Below are 15,746 nucleotides of genomic sequence, written 5' to 3' on the forward strand. Positions count from 1 at the left end.
TCTTTCCCTGAGTATCTCTCTATTCCTTATTTGTGGTTTTTTTTCATTAGAATATGGCAATATTCATGGCAATATCCAGGCTTTCACACAATAAGTCTTGAGTGTACCCAGTTGACTGCTAAAATGCTCTGTCAGTATTGCAATTAAATATGTACGTCTTCCATAAATTAAACAGAATAAACATTAAGAAAAAATAGCTCTCAGTACATCAACAAATACTACTGGTAGCTAGAGTCTGAAAGAATAAGAATAGCAAGACTCATCTCAGCCTGGCATGATGGCACGATATCCATAACTGTAGAGCATCACCATACTTCCTCACATGAGGCTTTCCTGATTCTCTGCCTTCTCAGAGTAATTTGACAAGAGTTGAGCAGCCTTTATAGCTTTTTCCTGGGAGTGATTGTCATTTGGAGCTACATGGTTGAAAGGAGTCCATAAATTCAAAAGTCTTTAGAAGGAAAAAAAAAATAGACCATTACTTCTGAAAGACTGTTCTAAGCTCAGCTAAGCTTAACCAAAACGGGTTGGTAGATAAGTTCACAAAGCTAGTAGTTACAGAAAGTGAAGAGCTGTTTAGCCAATTACTTAGTTTTTTTGGATAAAACTTTACAGAAAATTGTTGTGTCCAAAAATATCTGATTCGTAGCCACTTTCTCATAAGGTACTTAGTGCCATATCTGTACTTGCTTCTGTCAGTGTCTTATCATAGTCATAGATAAGGAACACCAAAATTTACATATTTATAGTGTTGTCATCTTCATACTGATCATGTTGGCTGCATGCCAGATTTCATCACTAGGAAGTGACAGATACTGTTTTTTTAATGCAATGTTAGACTGAAAACAATTATCAATTTTGGATATATTAAATTATTTTAATTGTTTCCCAAATTTTCCCTCCTTGGCCATAAAAGCAGACAAGATAGGATATAAAGGTAACAGCACAAAAGCCTTAGGGAGATTGTCACAAAAAATCACTCTCTGCTATCTGTCTTGAAGCACGTCACTACCGTGTTTTTGTTCAGTCTATCAATGTTTTATTGTGGTCCTTATGGTATTTCATTTTGTCCGTCCTCAGTAATCAAATACGCACAGCTATTACATTCAGTTGAAAATCCTGTTGGTCCTGTCCCATCCGTATGCAGCCTGACTCCTAATGTTTGTTAGAATAGATGCTAAGCTGCTTCACTATTTCCTGGGCTTTGCTTATTCTGTGAAAAGGAATGTATTTTTGGCATAAAGTATAGTCATTAAAACTGGCCTATACTTTGTGCAATTATTTAACACACTGTAATTTCACATGAATATACGGCAACTCTGAGACCAGATAAAGTTAACGTTTCTCTTTTATTACGTGCCTAAAATCATATCCATTTTCCTACTTAAGAATTTGGAGGGATTTGTTCATAGTAACAGGGAGCTTAAACATTTCTGCCAGTAAGTAACCAATACTGCATAGAGCAAATAATGATCTATCCTATGAGCACAGAAAAATGTATCATTTTACACAGCTGTGTTTGCACTATGCACTCATCTCTTGTTACTTTGCCAAAAAAAAAAAAATTAAAAAACAAACTTAATTTTGTCTGGCCTGCAGGTATTTAGAGGATTGGTGCATTTATTTCCTGTCTGTACAGGTAAGTGGTGTCTCAAGTGTCAGGCCAATCAAAGATGCCACTTTGTTAAGAATTACGTTCCCCAGGTAATGTTGCTGTTCCACTCCATGTGCAATTACAGTATTTGTGCTGTTCTAAAGGCCTGTTCCCAGTAAGTGTCCCTTGTTTGTATTTTTTTTCCTTTTTTCTCTAATTGCAATATTTAAATCACTTGTGATTTTTCTTCTTTGTCTCTCTCGGCAGAGGGCTGCCCTGGCTTGTGCAACAGCAACGGGAGGTGCACGCTGGACCAAAATGGCTGGCACTGCGTCTGCCAGCCGGGATGGAGGGGAGCGGGCTGTGACGTAGCCATGGAAACTCTCTGCACCGACAGTAAGGACAACGAAGGGGGTAAGGTGTACCAAATGAAGCTTTGACACTGGGGAGAGCGTGTTGAGGAACTGAGATTTTACGGTCAGGTGATGAAATGCAGCCATGAGAACCACAGACACATTTTGCTAGCTCTTAGGCCCGTAAGAATACACTGTGGTATTCAGTGCTTTTATATGGCATGTCAGCACAGCCTTACACGATGCTTATGGTGGGTGAGATACGTACTTAGAAAATGATGGCTGTCACCTTAGTTTCCCTGCAATGTTCTTTTATACTGGAATAAAACATAGTCTCAACTTAGTGAACTGTAGTGGAGGGGAAAAAAAAAGAAGGGAGTTCAAATTTTCAGTGACCTCACAAGGAGATTATCCCAAGAGAAAAGGACAAATGGGAAGTTTACATTTTGACCCATGATGCTATTGCTGGAAACAATTGGTTGCCCAGTCTACAAAGATCTTATCCCTCCACGGACTGTGAACGCTCCGATATCTGACAGGATACTCCCAGAAGTCTTTTTTTTTGGCTTGGTTTTCCACAGCCAGTCATTGAGGTGACAGGTAACAATCTGCAGCGAGATGCAGGCAGGGCTGTTGACTTAAGGAATCAATCTGCAGTCATGGTTGCAGGGTAGGGGAGGTAGAGGGGCTATGACTTTGGCATGACTCCAGAATCACACAAAAACACCCACACAAAAACAAGATTAAATGTGGATGCAGTCAGATATTAGATCAGCATAATGCTTTTATTGTCTGTCTTCCCCTTCTCTCATCAACTCATTTTGTTTAACACCTTCAGATTCAGAGCAGAGATAAGAAACTCCATTAGGGCCTCTGGATCATGATAGTCATCTGTAACTTTGTTTCTCAGCTTTAGACTACATATGCCTTCGCTGCTGCTGGTTGGCTGTTTGCACTTATATCCTGACTGCAGCTGTCGGCACCACAAACTGTAAATAACAGCAGCATTTACATCGCAAGGAAAATAAATAACACAGTTAAAACAGTGTTGCTGTTTATTGCTTTACACATCATTTGCTTTGTCATCCTTCTCCATTACATATTGTATATTTTTTGAGTCAGTTTTGCACATTTAGGGGACTAAAGAATCTGATGCAATCTGGTATATGCAATCTGAGCTAGCATGAAGCTGAATTTCTGCATGTAGGAAGGGGGCAAGATGAATAAATAGCCATAGCATTTCCATGCAGAGTTGTGCTGTTTGCAGAACTTAGTTCAGGTGGGCTGCAGGATTATGAACATAAGGAAGAGAGAGAAACCTGCAAGCGTGACAGGAGACAAAGCAAGGAGGGGAAACTAGATTTGAGCATAAACTTGGAGAAATAAAACACATCATGTAGGGGAAAAACATTTGAAAGCCCTGTGACAGACTAAAACAGATTCAGTAAATGTTAAAGATAATAGAAGTACGTGACATATCAGAGGGAGAGTCAAGAGCTGATAAGGGAGCAGTGGGAGGAAGAGGAGCAAGGTGAACAGGAATGGCCGTAAACAGAACAAGGCAGAAGAAGATGCTTCTTCAGACTGAAAACAGCAATAGCAGTTTGTGAGGAAAAGGAATAAGGAATTGGAGCAGAAGGATCTAACAGAATTACTTAAAGTTCAAGAAGAAAGAACAGTATTGAAAAAAAAGGTCTAATGCTGGTATTTTGTTGCTTGCTTCTCCGATTTTTTTCATTATTTCCTTTACAGACATTACGCACGTATGTATGAGGAAGAGATTTGCCATGATTGACCTATTTGTCACTGACATTTCTCTTTCAGAGAAATGGACCTTATTTTAAATTGTATGCTTCAACACAGAGCATATTTACTTCAGTCTTTGACTCATGGCTGAGGAGAGGTGTTAAAATATAACAAATTAAATTAAAAACTGGAAGCATACCAAACAAACCTGGGAAAAGTAAGTTGTCTTTGCCAGAAACACACCTGGAAAGACAAGCAGTGTTTCTTCCCTTTCCAAGGGTACGTACAATCAGCCCACTGATCTCTTGAGCAAGCCATTCAAATTCCATACAGCTGCAGGGAATGGCACAAGGAGGCTTCTGCTGTATTTGTTTCTTGTGGGAGATGAGGTTATCTCAGCACTTACGCTGAATTTATACCGACTGCAGGTAGTGTGGTTTACCTCGCACTAGGCTCGGTGGTTATACAGTTAAACTTATCTTGGTTGTTAGCTAATTGATGTGCTGTAATTAATGTTTATGTTTCATCCTACACTGGATAAAATGTATTTCATATATTAATATGAGTATAATTCATTAATAACAGTGTCTGCTTTGATTTTTAGCTCTTTCTGGGACTGTTGTTCAAATTCTGTGAACATGAGCATCCCAAGGACCACAGTGGGAATATTCTCCATAGCAAATGCTAATGACATCAAGGCATACTTGATCATTTTCCCTTCTAGATACTATTGATGTATGATGGGATGATTATTACACATCTTCCTTTTAATATGGATTTTTTGAGAGTCTTGCTGATAATTTCCTTTCTCTTTAAGGATCACTCTTTAGTTTTCCATCAGTTTGATTTGGATAATAAAATACAGAATTTTCTTTACATTTTAGCAACCCACAAGGAATGTGTGCGCAACAAGCAGACCTTAGGCTGAATTTAATTCCTAATGACTTTGTGGGGAGAGGGGAAGTCAGAGTCTTCCATGGGTGGAATAGCTTCTTTGAATGGGAAAAAAAGTCACTATTATACTTAAACATAAAGTGGGCCATGTTTTGTCATCACTGTAGGAAGAATAAGCTGTTTACTCTTAAGGACCATAAGTCAGTCTTTATTGAACAGGTTCTTTTGTTAAGGTTTCCTTTTATTAGTTCCTGTCCAGTTATTAAGAGTAGTATACAAATTTCCACCAGCAGGATTTAAGGGATTATTAATATTCTTTCATTACTAAAATGAAAATAAATACTGTAATAAAGTAAAGCATATTTAGCAGTACTGTATTTTTGTAATTACTTGCACAGGCTAGAGTAGCCTGCTCCTGATAAGCATTGTCACAGGGCAGTACAAATTCAGCCTAAAGATTACCTGAACCAGGGCCTCTTCCCTGATAGTGGCTAATAGCAAATGCTTAGCAAAAGAATATAAGAGAACAAATGTGAAGTGATATTTTCTCTGGTATACTAGCAGGCTGCTAATTAAAGTAGGGAATTACTGCCACAGAATGTTTTGAAGGTCAGAAGGGTCACTAAGTGCAAAGATGACCCAAGCTCAGGAAATTTCTGGAGGTTTGTACTTGAATTAGGACTGATACAGTGGCATGCTCATGTTCTCTGGTTTGTGCTCCAACATTTCCCATTATTTTGGTTTGCATCTGTGGTTGCTGGGGAGTGCTGGGTTAATATATCCTTAGCACTTATCCATGGTGACTTCAAAATTTCTTTTCTGGAGTGACACCCCATTTAGAACCTAACACTCTGTATTTTAAGCTTCCTCACTCCAACAGGAATGTTGAATTTGAGCACACTGGTGTATGCTTATAGAGATACTGCAATGGTTAACATTGAACAAGGTCCTTGTGCGCTGCTCAGGAATAAATCAAGGGCTATTTCTGCTTTTGTGGCTTTTCCGACCAGCTGCTCAAGCAGGCAGTCATTTTTGGTGTCCATAATTAAGTCCATTCATGATAGCCTGTTGTAAAATTGAGCTATGTGGGGATAACTGAGGTTTGTTAATAGTTTTCTGTCCTTTCCAGCCTCTCTTGCTTTAGTGTGCCATGGTCACCGGTACTGTTCTGGGGGGATGGCCAGCATCATAGCTCCAAAACTGTATTTTTCCTATGTAGGCACTGAATTTCACTTCATGGAGATTTTTTGGTGCCTAAATATATAATCAAACTTATGTACCAAGAATGTGATTTATGTAGGTCCTTGGCACAGCCTTCCCTTGACACTGGCAGAATTTGTGCCCAGGACTTATTTTGTCCCCCTATTTTTCTTCCTTCCAGCAGTTTCATACATACCCGTTAAATTTCATTCAAAAGCAATCATGTCCACTGATACATCTTATTTTTTAGACATCAATAAGTGTAGGAATCCTCTGTCTTGACTCCTCTCATTTAATGTTTTGAGGGTTTTATTAGTCTCTCCAAACAAGCAATTTTGTCACTAGACCATACTCCATTGCAATTCTGTGCATTTTGCAATAAAGGGAAGAGTAACATTAGTCAAGATTTTTACAGGTAGACTTCAGCTTCTGAGGAAGGGGAAACAATAATGTAGTCATTACATCTTCTGTATATGGAAGAACCACTTGCATCTAGAACAAAAAAATACAAAGTAGGCTTCTGAGACTGAAAATGACTGTCCAGCTGGCTGTAGGACTTTCTATTTTCTTTATAATTTCACTATCATACTTGAGCGATATAACTGATAAGCCAGCGTTGAGCTAAGTCTCATATTTTTCAGGCTAAACAAAATTCATCAATAATTTTGCAGAGCCATTTCAGAGAGGAAATTTTACTCTGCTTCACACAGTGCAATAGAGTACTCAGCTTAGTGGTACTAGATAGCTCCAGCCACATAAGTACAAAGAATAAAAATGTTTTCTCAAGTTATAAGGAGCCAGATTCATAACCATCCGTCACTCGCCTGGGCAAGCTGCTGATAAACTCCACAGAAAAATAACAAACAGCATATCCCTGTATCTTGGCTGGTGAAAATGAGATTCTTTCTCTGATTGATGTTAGCGGAGAGGCTTGTAAAAATGCATTTCCAGCTGATTAGTTCAGAAGGTGTCAGTCTCATGCAGTTTTATGACCTGCAGACTATACTCCAGATGTACATTTGCTTTTTATAAACTAACAAAGATGAATGACGAAATTTGAGCATTTCTTTGGCAACTGCACCAGATATTGCCTGGGAGACCATACAGAGACATAAAACCCCAAAACTATGCTTTTAACCATCAGTACCTCCAGCTTTGACACTGATCCAGGCTTCTAGAGTTAAAACCAGCAAGGGAGGTCAGTGCTTCGCTAAGAAAGGGTTTCATATTGTACAAGAATGAAAAATCACAGAAGTCACAGACTATTTGAGGTTGGAAAGCCCTCTGGAAATCATCTAGTCCCAGCCCTGGTCAAAGCAGGGTCAGCTAGAGCAGGTTGCTCAGGGCCACGTCCAGTTGAATTTTGAATGTCTCCAAGGATGGAGACTCTACTGCTTCCCTGAGCAACCTGTTGCAGTGTTGGACCACTGTCACAGTAAAGGAGGTTTTTCTGCTGTTTAAACAGAATTTTCTGTGTTTCAGTACATGCCCATTGTTTCTTATCCTTTTGCTGGGTGCCACTGAAAGGTGTCTTCTTTGCACCTTCCCATTAGGTATGTGTCCACATTCATGAGATTCCCCCCTGTGCCTTCTCTTCTCCAGGCTAAACAGTCTGAGCTGTCTCCGCCTTTCCTCATAGGAGAGATGTGTCAAGCCCTTAAACATCTTTGTGGCCTTTCACCAAGCTTTCTCTACTGTGTCCGTGTCTCTCTCGTACTGGAAAGACCAGCCTGCACACAGCACCTCCCTTCACCTGCTGGCAGCACTTCTGCTAACGCAGCCCAGGATTAGCACCTTCTTTGCTACAAGGATATGTTGCTGGCTCATGTTCAATTTGGTGTCTACCAGGACTCCCAAGATCTTCTCTACAAAGCTGTCTTGCAGCCAGTCGTCCCCCAGCACGTACTGGTGCAAGGGGTTGTTTCTCCCGAGGTGCAGGACTTCACACTTTTCCGTTGAACTGCCCGAATTTCCTGTCAGCCCATTTCTCCAGCCTGTCGAGGTCTGTCTGAATGGCAACACGACCCTCTCGCGTATCCTCATCCCAGGAAAAATCAGTGTTCTTTCTTTTCTCTTGCAAAAGTTTGAACTTTGATATGCTTAACGATGACTTTTTCATCCCTTTTATTTTCCTTGAACTGACTTCAATGTCAGCCAAGCTAAATAAGAATTTTAGATGTGCAAAAGAATAGAAAGTCCTGTCTTTTACTATTTTGCCAATCCTCTAACTGATCCACATAGCACAGCAATCCTTAGAGGAATACCTTTAAAGATCTCTGTTTACTTACACTCTTTCAACATACGATTGAACAAAAACGCATGATATTTTTCCCTTCAGAAGAAAGTTTTACTCTAAAGCTAGATTCTTTTGTGAGAGAAGCAGTCATGGGCTTCCTCCGAGTGCTGCATTGGTGGATTTTTCAGTTCAGTGCAGCAAGCAAGCTCCCTCTCTAATCTAAATGGAATAATAAAATGTTTGAGCTATTTCAGTCTTGCTGTTCTTTTGGGGAAACAATTATCAGCTGTGTGATACCATATCACATTCATCTAGAAATTTTCTGTAGCTGACATTTCCAGGCTCATTTTCCTTACGGCTTTACTTACAGCAAATTAGTAGTTATCAATTTGATCTTGATTTTAATCTTTCACCAAATTAGATTTCCAGTGATGTGACAGATCTAGTGCTCATTATATGTGAATATTTCAGCACATAAGCGTAAAAGCACCCATGTGTTTAAATCTTGTTTATACTGGCCAGCATTCCTCATCAGTTTATTCAGAATAAAATCTAAATTTTAAATACAGATTTTGTTATCTCATACATTTTCATGCAAAATAGTTGTGGAAATTGCCTTTGCCACTAGCAACAAAATTTTTCTGCCAAGGTATAAAGGAATCCACCTTGATAAATGTTGTGAAATATTTAAAGGTACTTGCAGCATAGATATGCTAAAAAACTTCAGGAAAACAGCCGAGTGGGAGTTACTTGTTTCTTTTCTCTAGCAAGCCAAATAACCTCTGATAAAAGCTACTTAGACCCACCTAAAATGTTTAATATTTATAAGTTAACGGTGTATGCAGAGCCTGAGTGCCTTCATTTTCTGGTTTGTTCAACATGTTTTTAGAAAAGTATCGTATAAATAGGTTTACTTTATACGCAATACTGCCTGAATTCAGCTTCCGTGGATTTCCATGGGAGTTTAAGAACTCAGTGGAAACAAACTCTCTTTTCATAATTGAAAGTGAATTCATTAAAATCTGAATTATTAGTCTTTTTTCATACTACATAATTTTTTCAGTCTCTCTGCTGGCTGGCTGATGCACATGCAGAGGGGCAGGAGGAGGACCTTGTTCATTTGTCTGACTTTCTGCCAACAGATGGGCTGGTGGACTGCATGGATCCTGACTGCTGTTTGCAGAGTTCTTGCCAAAACCAGCCTTACTGTCGTGGACTACCTGATCCCCAAGATATCATCAGCCAAAGCCAACAGTCACCATCTCAGCAAGCTGCCAAAGCGTTTTATGACCGCATCAGTTTTCTCATTGGAGCAGACAGCACTCATGTCATACCTGGGGAAAGTCCTTTTAATAAGAGGTGAGCACGACTCATCTTTTACACATGAATACAAAAGAACTTGAGGAGCGCATGAGATTCACATTTAGGAGAAGATCCACTGTGACTGCAAATTTCATGGTGTAGACTTTTATTTGAGAGACCTTTTCTCTTAATTTATCAAATTGCTTATTTTGTCTCATTTCCTATAAAATTCAAATTGCCAGTGCCAGTAGGTTACAGAAAGTACTTGCCATGCTTAGTACCTGTATTCTAACAGAGCACTTAATTAATGATAAAATAAATCTTTATTTAACCAGTTGATTTGGGCTAGCACAGTTGGAAAGACATCAAAGCAATGAAAACACTTCAGAAGGAAAAGCAAAGCTGCACTTTTTTAAACTGAGCTCACTGAATAATATAAATTATGAATTAATGTAATAGAACTGTTAAGTGCACGACAGTATAATTGCATAAACTATTTGACTGCTGCTCTACGAAGCAGTAATGACCTGAAAATAAACCAGTAACAGGAAGCAGGTGTCTGGGATCTCACTGAGTGAAGGAAGATGATTTACACTGGAACTACTGCGTTTGCAGTAATTTAACAGCATTAATGTGTTTGGGCACAGCAGTTGATTAAAAGTTGTTGCACAAATGTTCCTTATTGCTCTTTTAAATTTTGTACTTCATAGTCCCTGCAGTTTTACAGATTGCTTTGATACTAATTGAAAAGTACATTTTTCTTTAAGAGTCTGCCAGAGGTATGACTTAGAGCGGAAACATAGAGGGTTTATACGTTCTTAAAATTCTTCAGTAAATTTCTGGTCTTAGTAACTCAGTACAGACAAAATGAATCAAAATAAAATAAACAATATTGAGACAAAATTATTGTCTGTAGATTTTGAGGCATTTGTTTATGCAGTTTAAATTGTGTGAACTTGTAAAAGGGTTAGAGTCTCAGGAATGTTTTTGTTAATGGTAGTTGATACCATGTAGAGACGTGTGTGTGTTGGCTTTACTCAAAAGAGAAAGAAAAAAGCAAATCTGTAATTTGATCCTGCATCTTTTTCACAGTCTCGCATCCGTCATAAGGGGCCAAGTATTAACTGCCGATGGAACGCCACTCATTGGAGTCAACGTCTCCTTTCTACACTATCCAGACTATGGATATACAATCACTCGCCAAGATGGAATGTAAGTTCACTTTGAAGCACTTCTAAGTCATCAAGACAACAAAGGCGTTACTGGAGAGCTGCTTGTAAAAATAAAATAATAATAAAATAATGGAAACAAAAGACACGAAAAAAGTGATTGACTGAAGCTGTACTTTGTACATTCTTCAAATGTAAAACATGCTGATTATAGACTTTAGAAGTAGAAGGGCTTGCGTAATTTAAACACAGCATCCCAAACTCTTCATTCTCTTAGTGCAGAATTGTGTAATATAATTTCATTGATTTCTTTTTTGTTCCCAGAAAAGCGATTCTGTCTTCAAGAGCAGTACAGTGGGATGAAGAATCAATCCATAAAATGGAGGCTGTGGATGGCTTTGAGAATTTGCTGACTGGCTAGCCCTGTTGTTTGGTTTTTTCTAGGTTTGACTTGGTAGCGAATGGTGGTGCCTCTCTGACACTGGTGTTTGAGCGATCACCGTTCCTGACACAGTATCACACAGTGTGGATTCCCTGGAATGTCTTTTATGTCATGGATACCCTGGTCATGAAGAAGGAAGAGAATGACATTCCCAGTTGTGATCTGAGCGGATTTGTAAGGCCAAACCCCATTATCGTGTCATCACCTTTATCCACCCTCTTTAGAATTTCTCCTGAAGATAGTCCTATCATCCCAGAAACACAGGTAAAGTGTGCTTCAAAAAACATACCATTTTGTCAGAGGCTAGAATCCCGCAATCATAATGAAGAGAGTGCAAGCTACTGTTTAAAAATAAGTAATTCTGACTAACTAACTGCTAAGAATTAGTAGATTTGGATTAGATATTAAGAAGAAATTCTTTACTCTGAGAGCAGTGAAACACTGGAATGGGTTGCCTGGAGAAGTTTAATTTAAATATTTTTTTTTCCCCACCCCACTGGGGATGGAGGGAGCATGCAAGCGGCTGTGTGGTGTTTAGCTGCTTGCTGGGATAAACCACCACAGCGCCCCCCTCCTTGGAAGCATTCAAGGCCAGGTTGGACAGGACTTTGAGCAACCTGGTCTAGTGGGAGGTGTCCCTGCCCACGGCAGGGGGTTGGACTGGATGAGCTTTAAGGCCCCTTCCAACCCAAACCATTTCTATGGTTCTGTGTGTTCTAATCTACTTTTACAGAATGTGTACCAAAAGTAAGACTGAACATAAAAACCTTGCTTTAAATGGAAAAAGCTGTGGCTGGAATGTTTTTTCTCTAACATAGATATATTAAATTCCTACATCTCAATTAACTAATCATTCATATAGTCTTCCTCAACTCTAAAAGCAGATTTGCATTTCAGTAAGTAATATTTATATCATTATTGATTTCTGATAAAGCTTTTCCTAGCGAACCAGCACTCTTTCTGACTCCATTCTCTCCTTCTCCTTTTTCTCTCTCTCCTTTATCTTTTTCACTGCCCTACCTTCGCAATGTCATAATTACGTAAGGCACTCTTTTTCCCATTCACTAAAAAAAATGTCCATGCCCCTTCAAGGGAAGCATAGAAAATGTATTCAAATGTTTTCATGCAGAGCTCTTAAGAAAAGAGCAAAATCATTAAGCGATTCATGGTAGGAGCAGGTTTAAAGTAAAGATGTATGGAAATTACAACTAAACACTCATACAAATCTAGTCTGTGCTAGAAAATTGTTGCTTTTATCTTCACTATCATTTCTGTGCCTTTGATAGTTGCAAGTCAATTAAAAGAAAGTATTTGCAAAATACAGTCCACTGAAAAACAGCTCTGATTTATTTGTTTTGGCTACAGATGATAAATTCAGTTCCTGAAGTGATTGAGAATGGCTTAGATAAATGGGGTATAAATAAAGAAAAAAAGTAGTAATAGAAGAATGTCAGAAAATACATATTTTCTAAAAACACCAGTAATGTCTAGGTAAACAAGTAATTTCATGAGTAGTGGGACTAATGACATCTGGATTCTTCCTAATTCCCACCTGTTGCTGTAATTCCAGCTATCTGACACATCCAGTCCTTCCCATATGGACTGCATTCAGCGTTTTCCTCATGAGAGTACCAGCTCGGCTACTTGTTCTCTCCCTGAACCCTTTTTTTCTATAAACCCTAAAGGAACTGGATTATCTTTAGAGATTCCTACTGTTACATCAAATGTGGTTGAAATTAGCTACCAGGTTCGAAATCAGTGAGGTGGGAGGTCTGACAGACAGGACTGCAGGGTCAAGTTGATGTCCCTAGAAAAGCATCCAGAAAGAAAGATCATACTCTCAGCAGATCCCAGGCAGTTGGTGTTGATGGGTCGTTTGTGGCGAAGTAGTGTTGTTATGTATGCAAAAATCTAGTGCTGGTACTGTGTAAAAAAAACCCCAAACCATCAGGGAGTATTTTTTCTATATTCTTTGCTCATCACACATGTAATCCCCTGCTTCGGTAAGTGGGAGCTGCACAACCGCGTCTGGGACGTACCCCTCTAGGGTCAGGTTCCCCTTGGAAATGCCTAGTGCTCAAAAGTCTGTCTCCCAAAAAATTCACTACTCTGATAAAAGATGGGCAGAACCAGATTGCATCAAAATGGTCTGTTCAAGTCCAGAGGAGCTGCTGTAGATCTTTTCATCCAAAAGGGGCAATGCCAGGTTAAAGTGTGGGAGGCTGGATGAAGGCACAGAGACAGAAACAGCTCCCCATGTTCCTTCAGTCAGCATTAGTCTCCCTGCTCGTGTGGTGTGACAGCACTCACTGTCACGTACTATGGGAGAAAATGATGTGCCACTGTAATCATCATTCCTTGAAGTGCTTCATTATCCCTTGGAGCTAATGTATCCAAAAGAGGGTACTTAGTGGCTTATGAGTCCCAAATTGATCAAAGGGGGAATTAAAGTCCACTAAAGAAGCAGCACAGAAGAAAACTGAAAAAAGAAGGCAAGCAAGGGGAAAGAACAAATGCAGTGGGTAAAGGGGTGATCACAGACCCAACAGATCATTACTCAAGAGGGGTGATAATAAATAACGTGTTAACTAAATTTGGAGTACTTAGGCATGACTTCATCTACTTTTAATTGCAAGTTAGCATGCTCTGCCTAGACTTAACTAGCTGAGATTAATCCGTGTGGAATGAGACGGTAAACTGCATGCAGATGAGGGAGATCAGGTTAAGCTGGAGCTGCTTATACGTGTTAGGAAATACTGTTGCTGTCCTTTCCTAATAAATGTCTGTTTGCCACATATTGCAGTGTGGTCTGGCAGAAACCCACATGTGAGTCACAATGAGCAATTCTGAAATTGAGGTTTTGAGGCTTTCCTTTGCCTAAACTTCTATTATCCACGGTTACATGTGCTTGCAAGATGCCTTCTGCAGGTCCCAAGCAGCTTGTTTCCATCACCTCAAGCGTGTGGGAGAATGAAGACTGAAACATTTTCTTCCAACCATATGTTCAAGGTTGCCCACTTTTTTTTCTCTTCTCCTCTCTCTCACTACTGGCAATACCATACAGCAGAAGTTGGCAACATTTATTTACCTAGAAGAGTTCAGGGGAAAATACAGGCCTCAGTGACTTAATAAATATGATTGTAACTTCAGGGTGGCCAGATTTTCAGCAAGGAAATTAACCTATTTTGTCATTTAAACAGGCAGTATAATAGGATGCCTAGATATTCCAGTGTTACATGGGGGCTGCATCCTAGTTTCACTTAGCTAAAATCTCCAGAACTTCAAGTTTGTACTGAGAAAAAAATTAAGATTACTCTTAAAGCCAAGTGTCTCCATTTATATGTCCTTGTTTTCCAGCACATTTTCTGTTTTGTTTTTTTCCTCTTCTGCTTTCTGTTTGAAATGTTATACACATTTCTTGATTTATTCTTCTATAAACACGTTTTTAGGTTTCTACATGCGTATGGCTTTTTCCTATCAAGTTGGGTTTTTTTTCCAAACAAGTATTTATTCCCCTTTTCATTTCTCCTTTCTTTATATTGTTACCTCAGGGTTACTACTTTAGAGGATCATTTAAGAGCCTCAATTCTAGGGAAGGTCTTTTTTTAAAAGGAAGAGATTTTTCCATCTTGAAATGAGCAGTTTCAGCTTCTACTTGAGTATAATTTTAGTACTCCTTGGTCTCAACCTTTGTGTAATAGCAGTAGTTGCCAGTATCTGCTTGTATCTAAAAATGCTATCTTTACCCCTCTCAAACCAAGATGATGACACATTTTAATACAGCAGTGCAGCTCTTACTTCTCAGCAAAGAACCTGTTTTTGACATTAGGACTAAAGTTTGCACTCATTTGTGAAGTTTGTTCTCAAATCCTCTATTGAAGTTGCTCATTTTGCCAAAAAAAATCATGGTAATACAGCAGGCATTCTTCCCCCTAATTGAATTAAATTCCTTATGCAGGGTTCTTAATACCACCAGAGCATGTCACCTGAATCATATTAATATTTTGGCGCAGGAAAGCATTCCAGAACCTGGACAGCTTTAGTCCTGCTGGCCTCAAGAGATGAGGAGCCCTGCACAATTTATGTGCCTCTGTCGCCAGCTTGAACCATCAGGACAACAAACTCTGTCTTTGTGAAAATGGAGGTGACCCTTATCTCAGTCCTGTAGGTTCCGTATTTCATAGCTGTCTTTCCGAGAATCATCCATAAATAAAATGTCAACCATTAGAATTTGGTGGTTAGGATATAATTCAGTCCCCTTAGGATATTGGCCCTTCTGAAGGTAGTTTGATACTCTGTCTGGAAAAGGGGAAGTACAGGCAGCTTGGTTGCGTTGGCGGTTCCTGATGGGGCTTTTATACCCAAGGACTTTCCTGATTGCTTTACAATTGATGTGTTGTCGTGTCTCCCATAGGATGCTCTCTGCTGTGCCTGATGATTTAACTTTACGGATGAACATTAACCTGTTTAATTCTCTTGGTAATGCTGATTCTGGCAGGGAGATTGAGATACATAACCTCACCTCTACATTTTTAAAGTTCTCAAGAAAATAAGTTAATACAGGGAAAATTTTACGGAAGGAAGTTATAAGTCAGATTTCCAGCAGACATTTGAGGCTTCTGCAGAAACTAATAATAGGGGTTCAGGTTTTGTTTTAAACCTCACTGAGAACTGCATGAGTGTCCTAGTTTCTAATTTGATAGTAATCCAAATACACAGTGGAATTTCTTGGAAATTGAAACTTCAAGGTGTCCTCTTTATTGCCTGTTATCTCAGCCAAGAGTACTGGAAGACCACCTAAGTGTTTTAA

General features: G+C 39.2%; 1 protein-coding gene across 2 annotated transcripts in view; it reads left to right on the forward strand.

The window, feature by feature from the left end:
• Positions 1–15,746, forward strand: part of TENM3 (teneurin transmembrane protein 3) — a 116,621-nt gene that overhangs the window by 51,819 nt on the left and 49,056 nt on the right. For both annotated transcript variants that reach the window (XM_010193031.1, XM_010193039.1), the window contains 4 exons: positions 1,862–2,008; positions 9,166–9,382; positions 10,418–10,537; positions 10,939–11,200. In XM_010193031.1, coding sequence (XP_010191333.1) covers positions 1,862–2,008; positions 9,166–9,382; positions 10,418–10,537; positions 10,939–11,200 — 746 coding nt within the window. The remainder of the gene's footprint in view (positions 1–1,861; positions 2,009–9,165; positions 9,383–10,417; positions 10,538–10,938; positions 11,201–15,746) is intronic.

Source organism: Mesitornis unicolor, unplaced genomic scaffold (assembly GCF_000695765.1).
Source record: "Mesitornis unicolor isolate BGI_N332 unplaced genomic scaffold, ASM69576v1 scaffold2051, whole genome shotgun sequence".
NCBI classification, from domain to species: Eukaryota; Metazoa; Chordata; class Aves; order Mesitornithiformes; family Mesitornithidae; genus Mesitornis; species Mesitornis unicolor.